The sequence below is a fragment of the Oncorhynchus tshawytscha genome, linkage group LG04 (genome assembly GCF_018296145.1).
Source record: "Oncorhynchus tshawytscha isolate Ot180627B linkage group LG04, Otsh_v2.0, whole genome shotgun sequence".
Taxonomy (NCBI): domain Eukaryota; kingdom Metazoa; phylum Chordata; class Actinopteri; order Salmoniformes; family Salmonidae; genus Oncorhynchus; species Oncorhynchus tshawytscha.
Genome location: NC_056432.1, coordinates 45,561,207 through 45,577,685, shown reverse-complemented (window position 1 = coordinate 45,577,685; position 16,479 = coordinate 45,561,207). Strand labels below are relative to the sequence as shown.

The 16,479-nt window shown below is 43.1% G+C and overlaps 1 protein-coding gene across 2 annotated transcripts in view; it reads left to right on the top strand.

Moving 5' to 3' along the window:
• Positions 1–3,824: 3,824 nt before the first annotated feature.
• The window catches only part of znrf3 (zinc and ring finger 3), a 111,820-nt gene continuing 99,165 nt past the window's right edge, over positions 3,825–16,479 (top strand). Inside the window, exon 1 of one of the 2 annotated variants that reach the window (XM_024418242.2) lies at positions 3,825–4,332. In XM_024418242.2, coding sequence (XP_024274010.1) covers positions 4,102–4,332 — 231 coding nt within the window. In that variant the 5' untranslated portion in view covers positions 3,825–4,101. The remainder of the gene's footprint in view (positions 4,333–16,479) is intronic. The other variant, XM_024418241.2, reaches the window with a different exon arrangement.

Genomic DNA, 16,479 nt, shown 5'->3' with positions numbered 1-16,479 from the left:
CCTCCACATCTGGCTTCTTCACTTGCTGGATCATCTGAGACCAGCCACCTGGACAGCTGATTAAACTGAGGAGTATTTCTGTCTGTAGAAAGCCCTTTTGTGGGGAAAAACTCATTCTGATTTGCTGGGCCTATGCCCTCCCAGGCCCACCCATGGCTGCATTCTGCTCATTCATGTGAAATCCATAGATTAGGACCTAATTTACTTCAATTTACTGATTTTCTTGAATGAACTATAATGCAGTAAAATCGTTGATTTTGTTGCATGTTGCGTTTGTATTTTTTATCAGTATAGAAACAACCCCTAGACCCTATTCTAGACCATAGGCCCTACTCTGAGGTGGCAGGCAGCCTAGTGGTTAGAGAGTTGGACTAGGAACCGAAAGGCTGCACGATTAAATCCCTGAGCTGACAAGGTTACCTATTACATTTGTTCAGATCAACTTCAAGTTCCTAGCAGGTTAGCTAAGGGTTGCATCCCAATAATCTCCTTTCTCCTGAATTGTGCACTTGTTCACTCCCTTTCATTGATTTGGAAGGAAAATGGTGGTATGTATGGAAACTCCCTCGAGCCCATTCCACCACGAATCCAATGCTTTAAAATGTGTGGGGAGTAGTGAACGATTGCATACTTGGGACAAAACCAGGGACTCATGTCATTGTGCTTGCAGGTCTTTTACAAACCAGCAGAGGGCAGGCTTGATGTAAAAACTTAAATCTACCGTTATGAGAAGCAATAGCTGCTGACTTGTTGACAAAATAAGTTCCCCTTGTCTACTGGTTTATTATAATGTAGTGTTTTGATGTCATTGTATTATACCTGTTCAAAAATGACAATGCTACACTATAGCTTCATGTTTCTTCAACAACTAACCTCTATGGGAAAATAATCTAAATTTATTTGAAATAACTTGAGACGAGAGACTGAGCCAATGGAATGTTATATTGATCATGTATTGGCATTTTGCGTTATTATTTATAATCTGTATTGTTTAGGAGAACATGTCCGATAACTGTGGTCAGTGGTGTATACAATCAATGACAGACAGTGTTCGGAGTATATCTAAACAGTCTTTACAAATACTGACATTTGGGAAATCCCAGAAACATTTTTGCATTTAACCAGGCAAGTCAGTTAAGAACAAATTCTTATTTACAATGACAGTCTACCCCAGCCAAACCAGGACAACACTTGGCCAATTGTGCACCACCCTATGGGACTCCCAATCACAGCCTGGATTTGAACCAGGGACCTCTTACACTGAGATGCTGTGCCTTAGACTACTGCACCACTCTGTGTAGTGTAGAGCTGCTATACTATTAAATATTTATAAAAATATTTTGATGGGCGCTCAAACAAACGGCATGTCTTACGTTTGAAAGCTAAGTATTTAATAATTGAGTGATTTTGACCACTTCAGATGACAAGACTAGAAATAGCTAAAGATGACTTTGGTGTGTGTGTGTATGTGTGTGTATGTGTATGTGTATGTGTATGTGTGTGTGTGTGTGTGTATGTGTATGTGTATGTGTGTGTATGTGTGTGTGTGTGTGTGTGTGTGTGTGTGTGTGTGTGTGTGTGTGTGTGTGTGTGTGTGTGTGTGTGTGTGTGTGTGTGTGTGTGTGTGTGTGTGTGTGTGTGTGTGTGTGTGTGCGTCTGTGTGTTGCAGGACAGATAGTCCACAGATGTGGACTTGATCACAATCAATGGTCACCAGGCAAAGGTGATCTGTTAATAATTGTCATGCTTGAGGTGGAAGAAGAAGAAAAAAACATCTTCAGGATCAGCTTGCTAGCTTCAACTCCTTTGATTTTTTTTGCTCCTCTGCATTGCTGCCATTTGAATCAGAACATATGTTGACCAGAAAGCAGTTTTTTTCCAAGGGCTGCTGCATTTTTGACCTAAAAAGGTCTCTAGTCTCCATCTCGTGCAGTTGGTTTTCATAATCACCCTGCTACTCAACTGACAGAGTTGTGAGATGAGACCTTGCTTCTGTTTAAAAAAAAGAATGTTTTTATTATATTTACATCTAGCACTGTGGATAATAAGGATACCGTCTCATTAAGTAGATTTTACACTTAAAATCATTTTACTTGATAGATCTATTTGCAGCTGAAATGAGATCAGTCAAGGATGAAAAAGCTGTTGACAAGATAGGGGTAGATAATGAATGCAGTTGTAATCAAATTAAATGTCACTTGATTCCAATTTAAAATCTGTTTCTATAATATCATACCAAGATATGTATGTGATAAATATTGTAGCCCATGTTGGCCTGCATTTTGTTAAATGCATTGAACAAATAAAATGTTGCACAGAGGTCCTCTGATTCAGACACTGGAATTATACATAAGATCTGCTTGTGTTCCAAATGGCACCATATGCCCTACATAGTGCACTACATTTGACCAGAGCCCTATGGGACTAGGAATAGGGAGCCATTTGGGACTCAGTGATCCAGGCTGTCTCCAGCACCCAGGCACTGCCATGCCCCATGCAGCACACAAACAAATGCCTCTCTCACACGCCTGTCTGGATAAAGGATTCAAGACTAGACATCAGACTGGTCCTCTGTCCAAACACCATTATATTATTCACAGCAATATTATTGTCTACTGAAAAATAATCCATGTAACAATATACTTTATTTAATTCTTATTAGATTTAAAAACAACTAAATACACTATATTTATGTTTGTCCTCTATTTTTGTGTAATTGTTTGTGTTATGGTTTGCAAATAGTTTACTCACCTCAATCGTTCACAGTGTGTAAAAAAAATGTCATGCAAAACTCGAACCCTATACATGCCTAATATTGGGCATCAATCTCTCCTACACCGAAATGATGATGCATTTCTGTTACAAATAACCCTTGATATGCTTTAACCCTTGATATGCTTTAAACACCTGTGACAGCGGTTTCTCTCAATTACTGAAAGTACGTGTAATTAGCCTGTCATACCTCAGTCTTAATAACAATTAGGGTAAGAACCCTTTGAAGACGAGAGGAATGCAGCTAGGCAAAACACTGACATGGGTATTTGACAACTTGTAATGCATATTCTGTTAATAATGCCAAAATAACTTAATTATTTGGGCAACACTTTATAATACTTTTCATAAATAAGCGTTAATGAACCATTTATAAAGGCCCTTATTCATGATTTGTATAAAGTGTTGGTTAAATTGTCCCTTTTATTTCTTAAACACGAACACGCGGCATGCTTCGTGATCTATTCTTCAAAAACTACCGGCAACTACAGGCTGCGTAGTAACTTTCTAATCTCACAATAGGGGCAAATGTATCATTAATGTAACAAGTTACCATTAATGCCTAGTGACACAGATATATCAGAAATGAGATTGAAAAATTAGCCGGGTTAAATAATGAAGTGTTTTGAAGAGGGTAATGATTATTTTAAGGTCGTGTTCCTATCTTCAAGGGCTTCAATCCTGAACGAATGACCCCTTCTAAAAGACAGTGTTTATGAATATTTTAATCATGTTGGCTGTTAAAATCTCTTGTCCATAGCTAAACTAAACATCGATTAGGCTATGTCAGCTCAAATGTATCACGTTTGATAAAATGTCTGGCTTCAATTCGAGATATACTTGTCGACCTATTAGGCTCCTAAATAGGAATTGTTAACGACGAATGCGCCGTGCGTCCTTAACAGAATGCTGGCACTCGAAAGCGGGGAGTGGAAAGTAGAGGGTCAGGAAAATTGGTGGGTGGGGATAACCCTTTTCGAAGGAAAAAAAACTAAAACAATCACGTGTTTGGAGATCAAAGGAGATCCGCTTTGTAGAGCTGGAGAGAGAGGGAGTGAGAAAGAGAGAGAGAGAGAGAGAGAGAGAGAGAGAGAGCGAGCGAGCGGGCGGGCGGGCAAGCAAGCAAGCAAGCAAGCAACGTAATTGACAAGGCTGCAATGGTGAAATAAACACTCTCGGCCAACGCACAGCTTTCGTTGCACAATTGCGAAAACACGGCGCTCTTTTGACACATCAATCTCGCTTCAGATTCGATTTCCAGAATTTCAGCACCATCACCTAATCACGCTTGGAAATTATGTTCCGATCGGCGCATATCCAACCGGCAAGATGATGATTTTACCAAGGAGAAGGTTAGAGTGTGTAGCCGATTCGGTGGTCTTGGTGATCTTCGTGGTCACCACTTCTCTTGGAACGGTTTTCGCCAAGGATACGGCTTTTGTGGAAGTAGTGCTGTTTGAGTCAAGTCCAAATGGAGATTATACTACATACACGACGGGGTTGCAAGGACGATTCTCAAAGGCAGGAGCCACTATCAGTGCGGAGGGCGAGATCGTGCAAGTATGTACAACTCAGTTAAGTTGTGGGAAGGACATATACAATATGTTGCTACGGCTCTGTTTGCTTATCAGTATACTGAGCCTGGGCGTTCATTCTACTTCGCTACTCTACTCTAAAACTTTATCGAAGGGGGTTGTTGAGTTGCACTGTGTGTGTTGTATGTGTGAGGATGGTACTAGCCTCCTATTGCTACCAAATGTGATTACAAGATGGCTTCTATCTTTTGGAACTCATTCACATGTACATTGCAGGTTCTTTTCGGGATAAAATCTCAGATTCACCCAGAATCTGCCATGGCATATACATTCAATAACCTTTTTTTTCACGGATTAACATGGTTATTACACTTGTAAATGTTCCCAGGAAAATCATAGAAGTTGTTCATCACAATTTGATCAGAGTTACAACTGATAGATGGTTGGTCACAATTCCATCAAATATTGTCTGGGAGTACTCAAGAATAACGTCAAATAACGTCTAATAATTTCATTCAGCAGTACGCCTTATATGTCATTTCGTTCCCAATTAATTGGTGGATGGTTGTTTGTTTTCATTATTGACTTATTTAAAAAAAAATCTTAGTTCAACCAATATAACTAAACAAACCTCCTACCTACTGTACCGCCTCGCTGCGAAGATACATGATCAATTATCACAGACAATTTCTTTGAAGTTGGCCTAGGCTAAATTATTGTGTGGTTGTTTTGTAACAACCTAAAACATTGAAGAAACTCTCCCATATATTTTATTGTACCAGCGTGTTACTTAGTTTTGGTATGGCCTTTCTACATAACTACTTCACCAACCATGCAATGTTCGTAATAATTTCCGTAAAGCACCACCCGCAAGAGCAGCCTACTAAATCCTTTGATGGCCCACCAAGCCTGCAGCCATGTGGATTTCGGGCCACGCCACGGACCCCTCCAACCCCGCTGTTGCCTAACCTACCCTGCATGAAACCGGGACGATGTGGTCTATTACTACCCGTCATGATTTGGAGAACTATTTCAGCCTTGTGGTGGTTTGCACTGCTACAGTAGCCTACACATGACCATGATTTGCTAGAAATGGTCTAATTTCAAAGATGACTCCAATTATGACTATTAGTGTGCTAACCTACAGGTTTAATGAAGTAGCCGTGTGAGTTGTTTGCACATCACTCTTCATATATGACATACCTTATCTGGGTCTGGTTAGGATTGTTGCGGGAATCTATAATGATGTCTGTAACTCATTTATTACTGCTTTCTAACTCATACAGTGAAGTTACATTACAGAGCCACAAAGAATACACTTTACCAAAGAGAACTTGAATGAATTGTGTGTGTGTGTGTGTGTGTGTGCACTCACAAGTGTGTTTTCATAAAAATAACCATTTGTCATATTTTGCAATGAAAGTAGCACATTGCGGGAAGACCATCAGGATCAAAGGAGAGTGAATATTTATCACTGAAATGGATCCTGTTTCTACACAGAGCATTTGTTGGCCGTTCTGGCTTGGCTTGCTAACCACACAGAAATGTGGGACCTCAACTTTACATTGAAAACATCTATTTAGGTTTCCATTTCTTTGCTAACATAGTGACCACTGTGTGGCAGCTTGCATTCGTTGTCCTTCTTTGTAAAGAGGAGGGACATTTTGTCCAGTACAGAAGGACAGAATCACCATGTCCAACTGGTTCCGTTTCAGCGGTCGCTGTTGGTTGTTTATGTGTTTTGTGAATGATTGACCAAGAGAGATGGCAACCTTAAAGACTGTATTTTTGAATTGTTAAAGTAATGGCATTTCAAACCATAGAGGCCTTGCTATTCTGCGTTAGTAAGCCTTGTGTAATGAAACTGGGTAGGTTCTTGTGTATGTTTCTGTAAAGATTACTTTGTACCCACAGGTATAATGCATTATGATGCAATTATAATTAGGGCTGTGAAGATACCAGTATTGGTCTTCTAAAAACCTGCTGTATGCAAAATATTGTATGCTATAGCTTGTAAAATCTATCAAATGTGACTTTGAAGGGCAACATAATGATGTTTGTTTCCAACATTAGGGTTGTTTTCCTATTGAAGTTAAACCTTCAGTTTCCTTGATACCAATGAGTATCACGATACTTTCATCCCGGCCCTAGTTATAATGAATTGTAAGACTTGTTATTCACCATACCAAAATACTTTCACTATTGTCCCCTCTAGGCTGGGAATAGCCATGGACCTCACAATACGATATTATCATGATACTTAGGTGCCGATACGATATGTATTGTAATTCTCACGATTCAATACACTGAGTAAACCAAACATTAGGAATACCTTCCTAATATTGAGTTGCACCCCCCCCCCCCACACACACACTTTTTTTGCCCTCAGAACAGCCTCAATTCCTTGGCATGGGCTCTACAAGGTATTGAAAGCGTTCCACAGGGATGCTGGCCCATGTTGACTCCAATGCTTCCCACAGTTGTGTCACATTGGCTGGATGTTCTTTGGGGGGGATGGACCATTCTTTATACACACGGGAAACTGTTGAGCATTAAAAAAACCAGCAGCGTTGCAGTACTTGACACAAACCGGTGCGCCTGGCACCTACTACCATACCCCAAATGAATACACAATTTATGTCTCATTTTACTGGCTCTTCCCCTTCATCTACACTGATTTTTAGTGGATTTAACAAGTGGCATCAATAAGGGATCATAGCTTTCACCCCCAAATCACTAGTCCCCTCCATGTATTTCTCACACTGCCCTCTCTCTTTAGCCACTCCACTTCGCTGCCGTTGGCTGTCTTTGTTTCAGCATTCTCCCAGTCAGTGTGAATGGAGGCCTTTACTTGGCACCGTCTGAGTCTTGAGAGGTGGTTTACAGGGCCGAGTCGGCCAGGTTAGGAAGGCAGGCCTCAGTCAGTCCCAGCTGTTTGGCCCCTTGGGGTTTGCTCTACCTCTTATGTACAGTGGTCTCCAGACCTCAGTAGGTAGTGGTTGGTGTTAGAAGGACTGGGGGGGCTTGGCATGGTTCCTGAGCAAAGTGGTTCAGTAACCACTACGCTCTCCCCCTTACTCTCCTGCTCCCCAAAGCGAACACCCCCTGAGCTCTGCCCCATGAGAGCAAAAAAAAAAAACTGCCATGTGCCGGCGGGGCCAAAAATAATAAATTAAGTCAATTTTCTACTTGCTCTGCGCCGTTAAGGGGAAAGTGAGATGACTTGATGTGGATGAGACGCCAGAGTCCAGAACGATCAGCTTATCCCTCTCTCTCTCTCTTTCTCCCTCCCTACCAGCCAGGCCAGTTCCCAGGTCCCTGATTGCCTACAATTTGACTACATAATAGGGAGGTATCAATGTCTCTTTAAATCACCCTCAGTCCGGGAGTGAAACTATATGGGCTATTCTCTCTGCAGGTGTAGCGGTCCCCTCAACATCTACCCTGTGACTGACTACCTGCCATTAGAATGTGGAACGTAGAATTAGAACATAGAATGTAGATTTTAGAACACAGAATATAATAATACCAGTGGATGCTGCTGAGGGGAGGTCAGCTCATAGTAATGCCTGGAATGGAGTCAATGGAATGGTATCAACCACATGGAAAACACACCATTCCAGCCTTTATTATGAGCCGTCCTCCCCGCAGCAGCCTCCACTGATAAATACAAATTACCTGCCTTAAGTTCAACTGGTGTGATGTGTTGTGAAAGAAAATAAAGTTTGTGTTTTTAATCAACTTAGATCTGAATAAAAAACTATTATGCTCATGATCATTGAATACTAGGGCTATCAACACACTATCCCCGTGTGTGTCTCTGCAAACTCGTCTCAATCGGAGCATGCTGGGCTTTTGGAACAACAGGGATTTATTGTTAAAATAGACAGAATAGCAACGTTTACTCATAACATATTTGAAAACCAATGGTTTGGGGTATAAATATACACTATAGTCTACAATATTACGCAAATGTAGCATTGATCATATTGAACAGTATTTCTTTATTGCTGTTTACATTCTGTAGAGAGGGAGTGCTCTTTGTGCTACTGCACCCTTTAAGCCCACGTGAGAAATGTCAAATGTACAAAAATGTCATCTATGTATAATAATGCAAGGTTCATTTAAGAGGGGCATTTCAAAATGTTCGCTGTTTAATGCCTGAAGTCTACTATCACGTTGTAGTTCACCAAGGGATGTTGCTACTGTGTGACTTTGATTTCCAATTGGCAAGAAATAGTCATTGATGCCCATAAAATATGCTATCATGTGCATATCAGTACATTCCTCTCTTAATTGTACATAAAGTATGATCACTTGTCCGAGAAGGTACACAAAATATATCTTAGGCCGCCTCAACACAAGTTTTTGTTGCAGCTTTCAAATTGTCCACTCGTGAGAACTTGCACATAACTTGACAGTAAAACATCTGATTGGCTTTTGGCGTAGAATAATAACAGACAGATTCATTGGTTGAAACATTAAATTGAAAGATCGAAGTAGGTTTAATAGGTACAGTACGCTGTCCTACTTGTTAAACAACATCTCTTTCTCTTCGCAATTGTAGTAGTTTAAATTCCCAATTTTATTTTAGCATACAATATGAATATAGCTCAGTATTTGAATGATTTAATTTTATATAGTAATTTCTCCTCGTCTTTATCAAGGGGGTCAATCATTTCGGGAATCCACTAACTTTGAACGCTACTACAGGAGGCAGTGTGTGAATGTGAATATGATGGTGTTTAACTCCAAACCTTGCTGTAAACAACGGGCAGTGTGTCACCTCATCGGCACAACCGCACGGTGGTGTTGACATTGGTAAAGACCATGACACGGGGCCATGATGGCGGGACCACACGGCCACCCCCGCCTGATTCACTCAGGTGGACGATCCGGGCGACAGTGAGCTCAGATTCACCATCACGATGCCAACCGATATTTACACAGTTGGATGTTATCCCCATCAGTCATCACCATCTGGCCTGCGTCCCAAATGTCACCCTATTCCCTATTTACTGCACTAATTTGGACCTGGGCCCATAGGGCTCTGGTCAAAAGTAGTGCACTATATAGGGAATAGGGTGCCGACTTAAACCTGGATCTGCATGGGGGTAGAAGCTACTGATACTACTTCCTGGTTTGGGATGACATTTATTATCGGATGCACATAGAGTTACGACAATCTGTCTCCATAGCAACGCTTATGTTGCTCTTTTTTTTTTTACATCGGTTGTATATCAATCAGTAAATACAGCGGTATGACACTTTTTTTATTATGAAATTATAAAGTATTATAATTGTTCAAATATGCTTATAAGACATCTTAGAATGCATTATAACTGCATCATAATGCATTATACTTGCAGTTACCAGTGTTTTGCCATTGGTTTTGGTTTTCCCATCTGTTCATCATATCTCCTATTGTCTCCACATTGTCTCTCCCCGGGCCAAGCTGTCTGTTCCTTTTAGCCTGGCAAAGGAAGCTGCCTGCATCTCATCTCATGGCCTGAGCAGAGCACACATCTGCGTCTGATTTCCTTGCAGCTTGGCTATGCTGTCCACAGCATGCTAGAGGAGCAGGCAGGGACAGAGGAGCAGGCAGGGACAGAGGAGCAGGCAGGGACAGAGGAGCAGGCAGGGACAGAGGAGCAGGCAGGGGCAGAGGAGCAGGCAGGGGCAGAGGAGCAGGCAGGGGCAGAGGAGCAGGCAGGGGCAGAGGAGCATGGGCAGGGACCAAGGCAGGGACAGAGGAGCAGGCAGGGGCAGAGGAGCAGGCAGGGGCAGAGGAGCAGGCAGGGGCAGAGGGGCAGGCAGGGGCAGAGGAGCAGGCAGGGACTAAGGCAGGGACAGAGTTGTGGCAGCATCTGTCAGTCCCAGATGGAACTCAAACCAGAACCAGAATGTGGCTTTCGTCTCACTTCCATACTTGGAATGTCTCAAACTTCCTGTGAAATAAAGTGACAGAAGAAAGCCAGCAGAGACTCGAAGGCTCTTTGTCTCACTCGCAGTCTCAACCTGACACCTTTTTGAAGTCCACCCATAACCTGCATCAAATGTTGATATTTTGACATTGAGTCATTTCCTTGGGAGTGGATAGCCTATACAGTAGCTTTATCTGACTTACCAGTCATAAAAGCCTGTGCATTGCACATACCAACAAAGTTAGAAAACGAGGATCCCAAGCCCATATACTGAAGCCTATGGCTCCTCTCAGCTCAGAGAAAGTGAGCGGGCCAGGCAGGAGTTATGTCCCGCTGCATTTAGACTATAATGAGAGCTTGGTGTGGTTGAGGGATCCAGGCAGCGCTGCTTTCTCTCGCTCGCTCTCGACCACAGGCTAGAAACCCCAAGAGAGGAGGCCATAATGGGCAAAGCCCAGAAAGGACGGGAGGTACCCGGAACAGGACCCCTCCCAGCGCCGCCCGCCTCGCCTGCCGCCAAGCAACAGAAGCAGTACACAAGCAGCTAGCACTATATAGCTATAGGGTTTAAAAGGTTAAAAGCGCCCTGCTCGCCTACTTTCTCCATTTATTGGTTTCGCGGTGGCAGCTGTATTTTAAGTGCTATCGTCTCTTTAACCGCCGCCCGGCTCCGCTTTTAAGTCCCAGCCAAAGTCATTTGAGGTTGCGTTTGTATTTTTCGGGAATAGAACAGAATAGTTTCTCTCTCACTCACTCTCACTCTTCTGCTTTCTTCTTCCCCTGCTGTCTCCTCCTCCTTTGACACACAGACGAGGAACCAGGCCCTAACACTTGCCTTTTCCCTTCACAACAAACGTGTACCGGTATATCGCAACTCCCTATCACTAATCTGTACGTTGTTGCATCACGGCCTGCCACAAAGCACCGTGGGCTTGTGATGGATGTCGGAGGTGTTGTTTGACATTCTAAATCAGACCAACAGCTTAACTGCCTCATACCTCTCCCCCTGTCTTTCAGCTGCCAACACACTGACTTTATCTCACTAACCAACAACCTGGGGGACATTTCTGTCTCCTGTTTTCACGGACCTGTTCTGCCTCTTGCTTCCCCCCCCCCGTTCTGTGTGTGTATCTGTGCACAACAGCTGGATCCAGTGTGTGTTAGTTCTGGTGGCCTCAACAGCTAAGTTACTTTCCACTGGGCTGAGTGAGAGATGGGAGAGCGGGAGAGAGGCTTTGATGCTCCTCTCTGAGAGATTAGCAGGAAGCTTCTCTCTCTGTCTGTCTTTTGAGTCAGAACCACAGTGAGGGGACTGAGACGGGGTTGCATTAACTTCTGAAAAGCCCCATCGTGGTCATCATTCCCCTCTTTGTTGACTGTCATGCTGAAAGGGCCAGTCCATCCCTTGGCTGCATCCGGCCTCAGTGAGCCTACATTTCTATCCCCTGACACAGAGGGTCTAGCTAGAAAACAAAGGCTGTGGGGCTACGACGGGGGCTAGAGTTTGGGTTAGGAGGGAGATGACAATGCTCTCTATCCATGGCGGGTCCAGGCAGAGCAGAGGTAGGCTTTGTTGTTGGTCAGGAATGTGCTGACTACTGGAGGGAGGTCTATAACACCAGTCCAGCCCCCCTTTTGTTGTGCTTCTATACACCGATAGATAGACTGATAGACTCTGGGACTGTGAACTGACTGGGGAAGGTAGTTGGGTAGCTAGCTAGCTGCATGGCCTGGAGTCGCTTTCAGTCCTCTGCCCTCTGTCTGGCTGGCTCCACACAAGCACGTACGTACAGGCTCGGATTGTGCGCACACACACACACACACACACACACACACACACACACTTTTGCACGTCAAATACACGCACACACTTAGCGCCCGTTAACCTGGTTTGCTCACGCTGTCATGAGAGGAGAAGCCTTATCACAAATCTGTCTCACTCCCACGGTGTTCAAAGGTCTCTCTTTGTGTACATCGTGACATAAATGACATCAGCCTCTTAGGTCTTTCAGAGGTTTTTTTACCACTGCTTTCCTTTGATCTATATAAACCTCCACTCACTGTGCTTCATTGTAAGGAGAATTAATTATTAGTTTCATAATCATCAAATCCCATATGTATTGTTCCCTGCTCTTTCATACCGGTTTATTATAGTAAGCCAGTTTGGCTAATGGAAGTCCCTTGATGCCATTTCTGTGTTCTAGGCTTATTAGCATTATATTGTTATTACTCTGGAAGGCATTATTGGTTTTGTGCCTCCGTCTGTCCCAAGACTAATGTATCATATCAGTGTTATTAGGGGTCTGCACAAACCATAAAGCTGACACATCCTCTGTCACAGCCTGGCCATTTCTCTCTCTCTCTCTCTCCTCCATTGTTTCCTCTTTTGGACTCTTACACAACTGTGGTATAAGGGTCATTTATAAGGCTGCCCTATGGGGACAAATAGCTTGGCTGGGATTATTTGGTGGAGGTGGAAGCCCCGGCCTCCACCAGATACCCCCTTCAGCCCGATCCCCCTCTTGGTGCCTCCCCCCCGGTGGTGGTGGCGGCAGTTCCAGTAATGAGGAGGACCCAGCCAACCAAGGAGGCTCTTCGATAATGGGGCCTGAGGTATGATGAATTGGGGCTGGCTGATTGGACCAGACTGGGTTGGCTGGGAGCTTCATTTACTTTCCTGGTGAAGTGCTATCGTGGTCAGGCGTCTCCCCTGAGTACAGGAGGAAGATGTATCATCTCTGGTCCCCCCATCTCCTTCCTCCCCTTCCCAGAGCTCATGTAAGCGACGTGTCCCAGATCCTGGGAGTGAGAAATGGGTCTACTCATCTGGAAAAATAGCTCCCTTGATTGTGTGTGATTCCTACCCCCCCAATACACAGGATTACATTACACCATGTCAAAGCCAAGCTGCTGCCTGACCTACCTCCTTGCCCTGCCCTGCCCTGCTTGCATGCCTGCTTTTCTGCCCTGCCCTGCCTGGCTACCTACCTTTCCAGTTTTGGACCCTGAACAGGGAAGGGCCTGTGGTAGGCAGGGAAGGATGGGAGGGTGAAAGGCTACTGCAGTCTGGCTGTGCTGCATAGATAAACCACATGAATGTGCCGTCTGAGCAGATAGTATCGGGTGGGGAGGGGAGGGCTGGGAGGCCGCAACGTGCTCACGCAAACGCAGCTCACAGTACTAGCATCAAAGGACCTGCCGCTCTGAGGCAGAGGCGGAGAGAAAGAGAGCGACACAGAGAGGCAGAGAGAGGGACAGCGACAGAGAGAGAAAGAGGCAGAGAGAGACACAAGGTGAGAGCGAGAGAGGAAGAAGAAAGAGAGCGGGAGGGAGAGGCAGGGCCAGGCTGAGTTCTTCAAAGGGTTCAGTGAATAATTCCGGTCCCTGATACACCGCTCTGCTGAGAAACCCCACGATGATGTAATGTCAGCCCTGGGGCTAAATCCTTACGCTTTGCTCTGTTCCACTCCCCTTTCAAATAAAGGTGGAGGTGTTCCCTCTCTGCCTGCTGCCTGCTCGAGTGGAAGGAAAAATACTTTTGGTGAGCAGTGAGATTTCGTTTGAGGCCCAACATAGTTACAGACACCTTGTAGGTGGAGGAGGGAGGGGTAGATTTAATCCTAGATGTTCTCTGTAAGGAACTTGATTCAACTGTGTAAAGTGGAGTTAGTGTTTTAGAACATTGGCTCGCTGGGCTGTGGACCGGAGAAGCTCTGGTGAGATGGACTGATGATCTTGGATGGGAGTTTTTACCTTATTCAACAGGCTAATCCACTGGGCGTTCCTAAAGTACACAACAGGTGGAACACAGTTGACTCTGTTCTTTGTAAAGTTTATACAGGGCCTGCCTGGTGTGTGTGTTTGCCTGCCTGTGTTTGTGTTTGCATGTGCAGGGCTCCAGACGAACATTTTCGTTTTTGAGTTGGTGGCACCAGCCCATGATTTGGTCTCACCAATTTTTTTTCTGTGGTGTCAAGCAATAGAAAGAACGAGTCATCTTATTAAGTCGTTCACAGTGCTTTATTAACCCTTTACACTTGTGGGAATTGGCCTATTGTTTTTATTGTATTTTTATTGAACTTTTATTTAATTAGGCAAGTCAGTTAAGAACAAATTCTTACGGCCGGATGTCATACAGCCTGAATTCAAACCAGGAACTGTAGTTAATTTAATTTATTTTTATTTTTATATATTTCACCTTAATTTAACCAAGTAGGCCAGTTGAGAAAAAAGTTATCATTTACAACTGCGACCTGGCCAAGATAAAGCAAAGCAGTACGATTTAAAAACAACAACACAGAGTATCACAAGGGATAAACAAATGTACAGTCAATAACACAATATAAAAATCCATGTACAGTGTGTGCAAATGTAGTAAGATTAGGGAGATAAGACAATAAATAGGCCATAGAGGCGAAATAATTACAATTTAGCATTAACACTGGAGTGATAGATGTGCAGATGATGATGTGCAAGTAGAGATACTGGGGTGCAAAAGAACAAAAAATAAATAAAAATAACAATATGGGGATGTTTACGAGTGTATGTTTGGCAGCATGAGTGAAGGAAGCTTTGTTGTGAAATAGGAAGCCAATTCTAGTTTTAATTTTGGATTGGAGATGCTTAACCTCTAGTGACACCCCATCCCGGGAACGGGGCCGTTGTCATCATCTGGCACTAATTAGCATAACGCAACGGACATAAATATTACTAGAAAAAATTCCTATTCATGAAAATCACAAGTGAAATATATTGACACAGCTTAGCCTTTTGTTAATAACCCTGTCGTCTCAGATTTTCAAAATATGCTTTACAGCCAAAGCTAGACAAGCATTTGTGTAAGTTTATCGATAGCCTAGCATAGCATTTTGTCCAGCTAGCAGCAGGTAACTTGGTCACGGAAAAATCAGAAAAGCAATCAAATTAAATTGTTTACCTTTGATGAGCTTCGGATGTTTTCACTCACGAGACTCCCAGTTAGATAGCAAATGTTCCTTTTTTCCCAAAAGATTATTTTTTGTAGGCGAAATAGCTCCGTTTGTTCTTCACGTTTGGCTGAGAAATCGCCTGGAAATTGCAGTCACGAAAACGGCGAAAAATATTCCAAATTAGCTCCATAATATCGACAGAAACATGGCAAACGTTGTTTATAATCAATCCTCAAGGTGTTTTTCAAATATCTATTCGATAATATATCTATCGGGACAATTTGTTTTTCAGTAGGACCGATTGGAGTAATGGCTACCTCTGTATTTTACGCGAGAATCTCTCTGGGAGCATCAGGTGACCACTTGCGCAATGTAGCCGCCTATGGGTATTCTTCAACATAAATGCGTAAAACTACGTCACAAGAAAGAGTCATCTCGTTGATAGCCCATTCACTGCTCAATAGGGACACATTGGAACGCAGCGCTTTCAAAACATGAGGCACTTCCGGATTGGATTTTTCTCAGGCTTTCGCCTGCAACATCAGTTCTGTTATACTCACAGACAATATTTTTTACAGTTTTGGAAACTTTGGAGTGTTATCTATCCTAAGCTGTCAATTATATGCATATTCTAGCATCTTGTCCTGACAAAATATCCCGTTTACTACGGGAAAAATTTTTTTCTCCAAAAATGACAATACTGCCCCCTAGTCACAAAAGGTTAATGTACAAGATACAAGTGTTATGCATGGAATTTTAGATCCACTTCTCTTAATGCAACCGCTGTGTCATATTTCAAAAAAGCTTTCAGTAAAGTGTAAAATACTCTGGATACATTTCAGTAAAAAGCACACCATGCAATAATCTGAGTACAGCACTCAGACAACAAAACAAGCCATACAGATATCCGCCATGTTGTGGAGTCAACAGAAGTCAGAAATAGCATTATAAATATTCACTTGCCTTTGATGATCTTCATCAGAATGCACTCCCAGGAATCCCAGTTCCACAATAAATAAATAAAGTCCATCATTTATGTCCAGATACCTCCTTTTTGTTTGCGTGTTTAGTACACAATCCAAACTCACGAGGCGCGGCAAGTCCAGGTGAAAGTTCAGACAAAAAGTCATATTACAGTTCGTAGAAACATGTCAAACGAAGTATAGAATCAATTTTTTGAATGTTTTTAACATAAATCTTCAATAATGTTTCAACCAGAGAATTCCTTTGTCTGTAGAAATAAGATGGAACGCAGCTAACTCTCACGTGAGCGTGCGTGATCAGCTCATGCCAGACCCCTGACTCAATCAGCTCTTATTC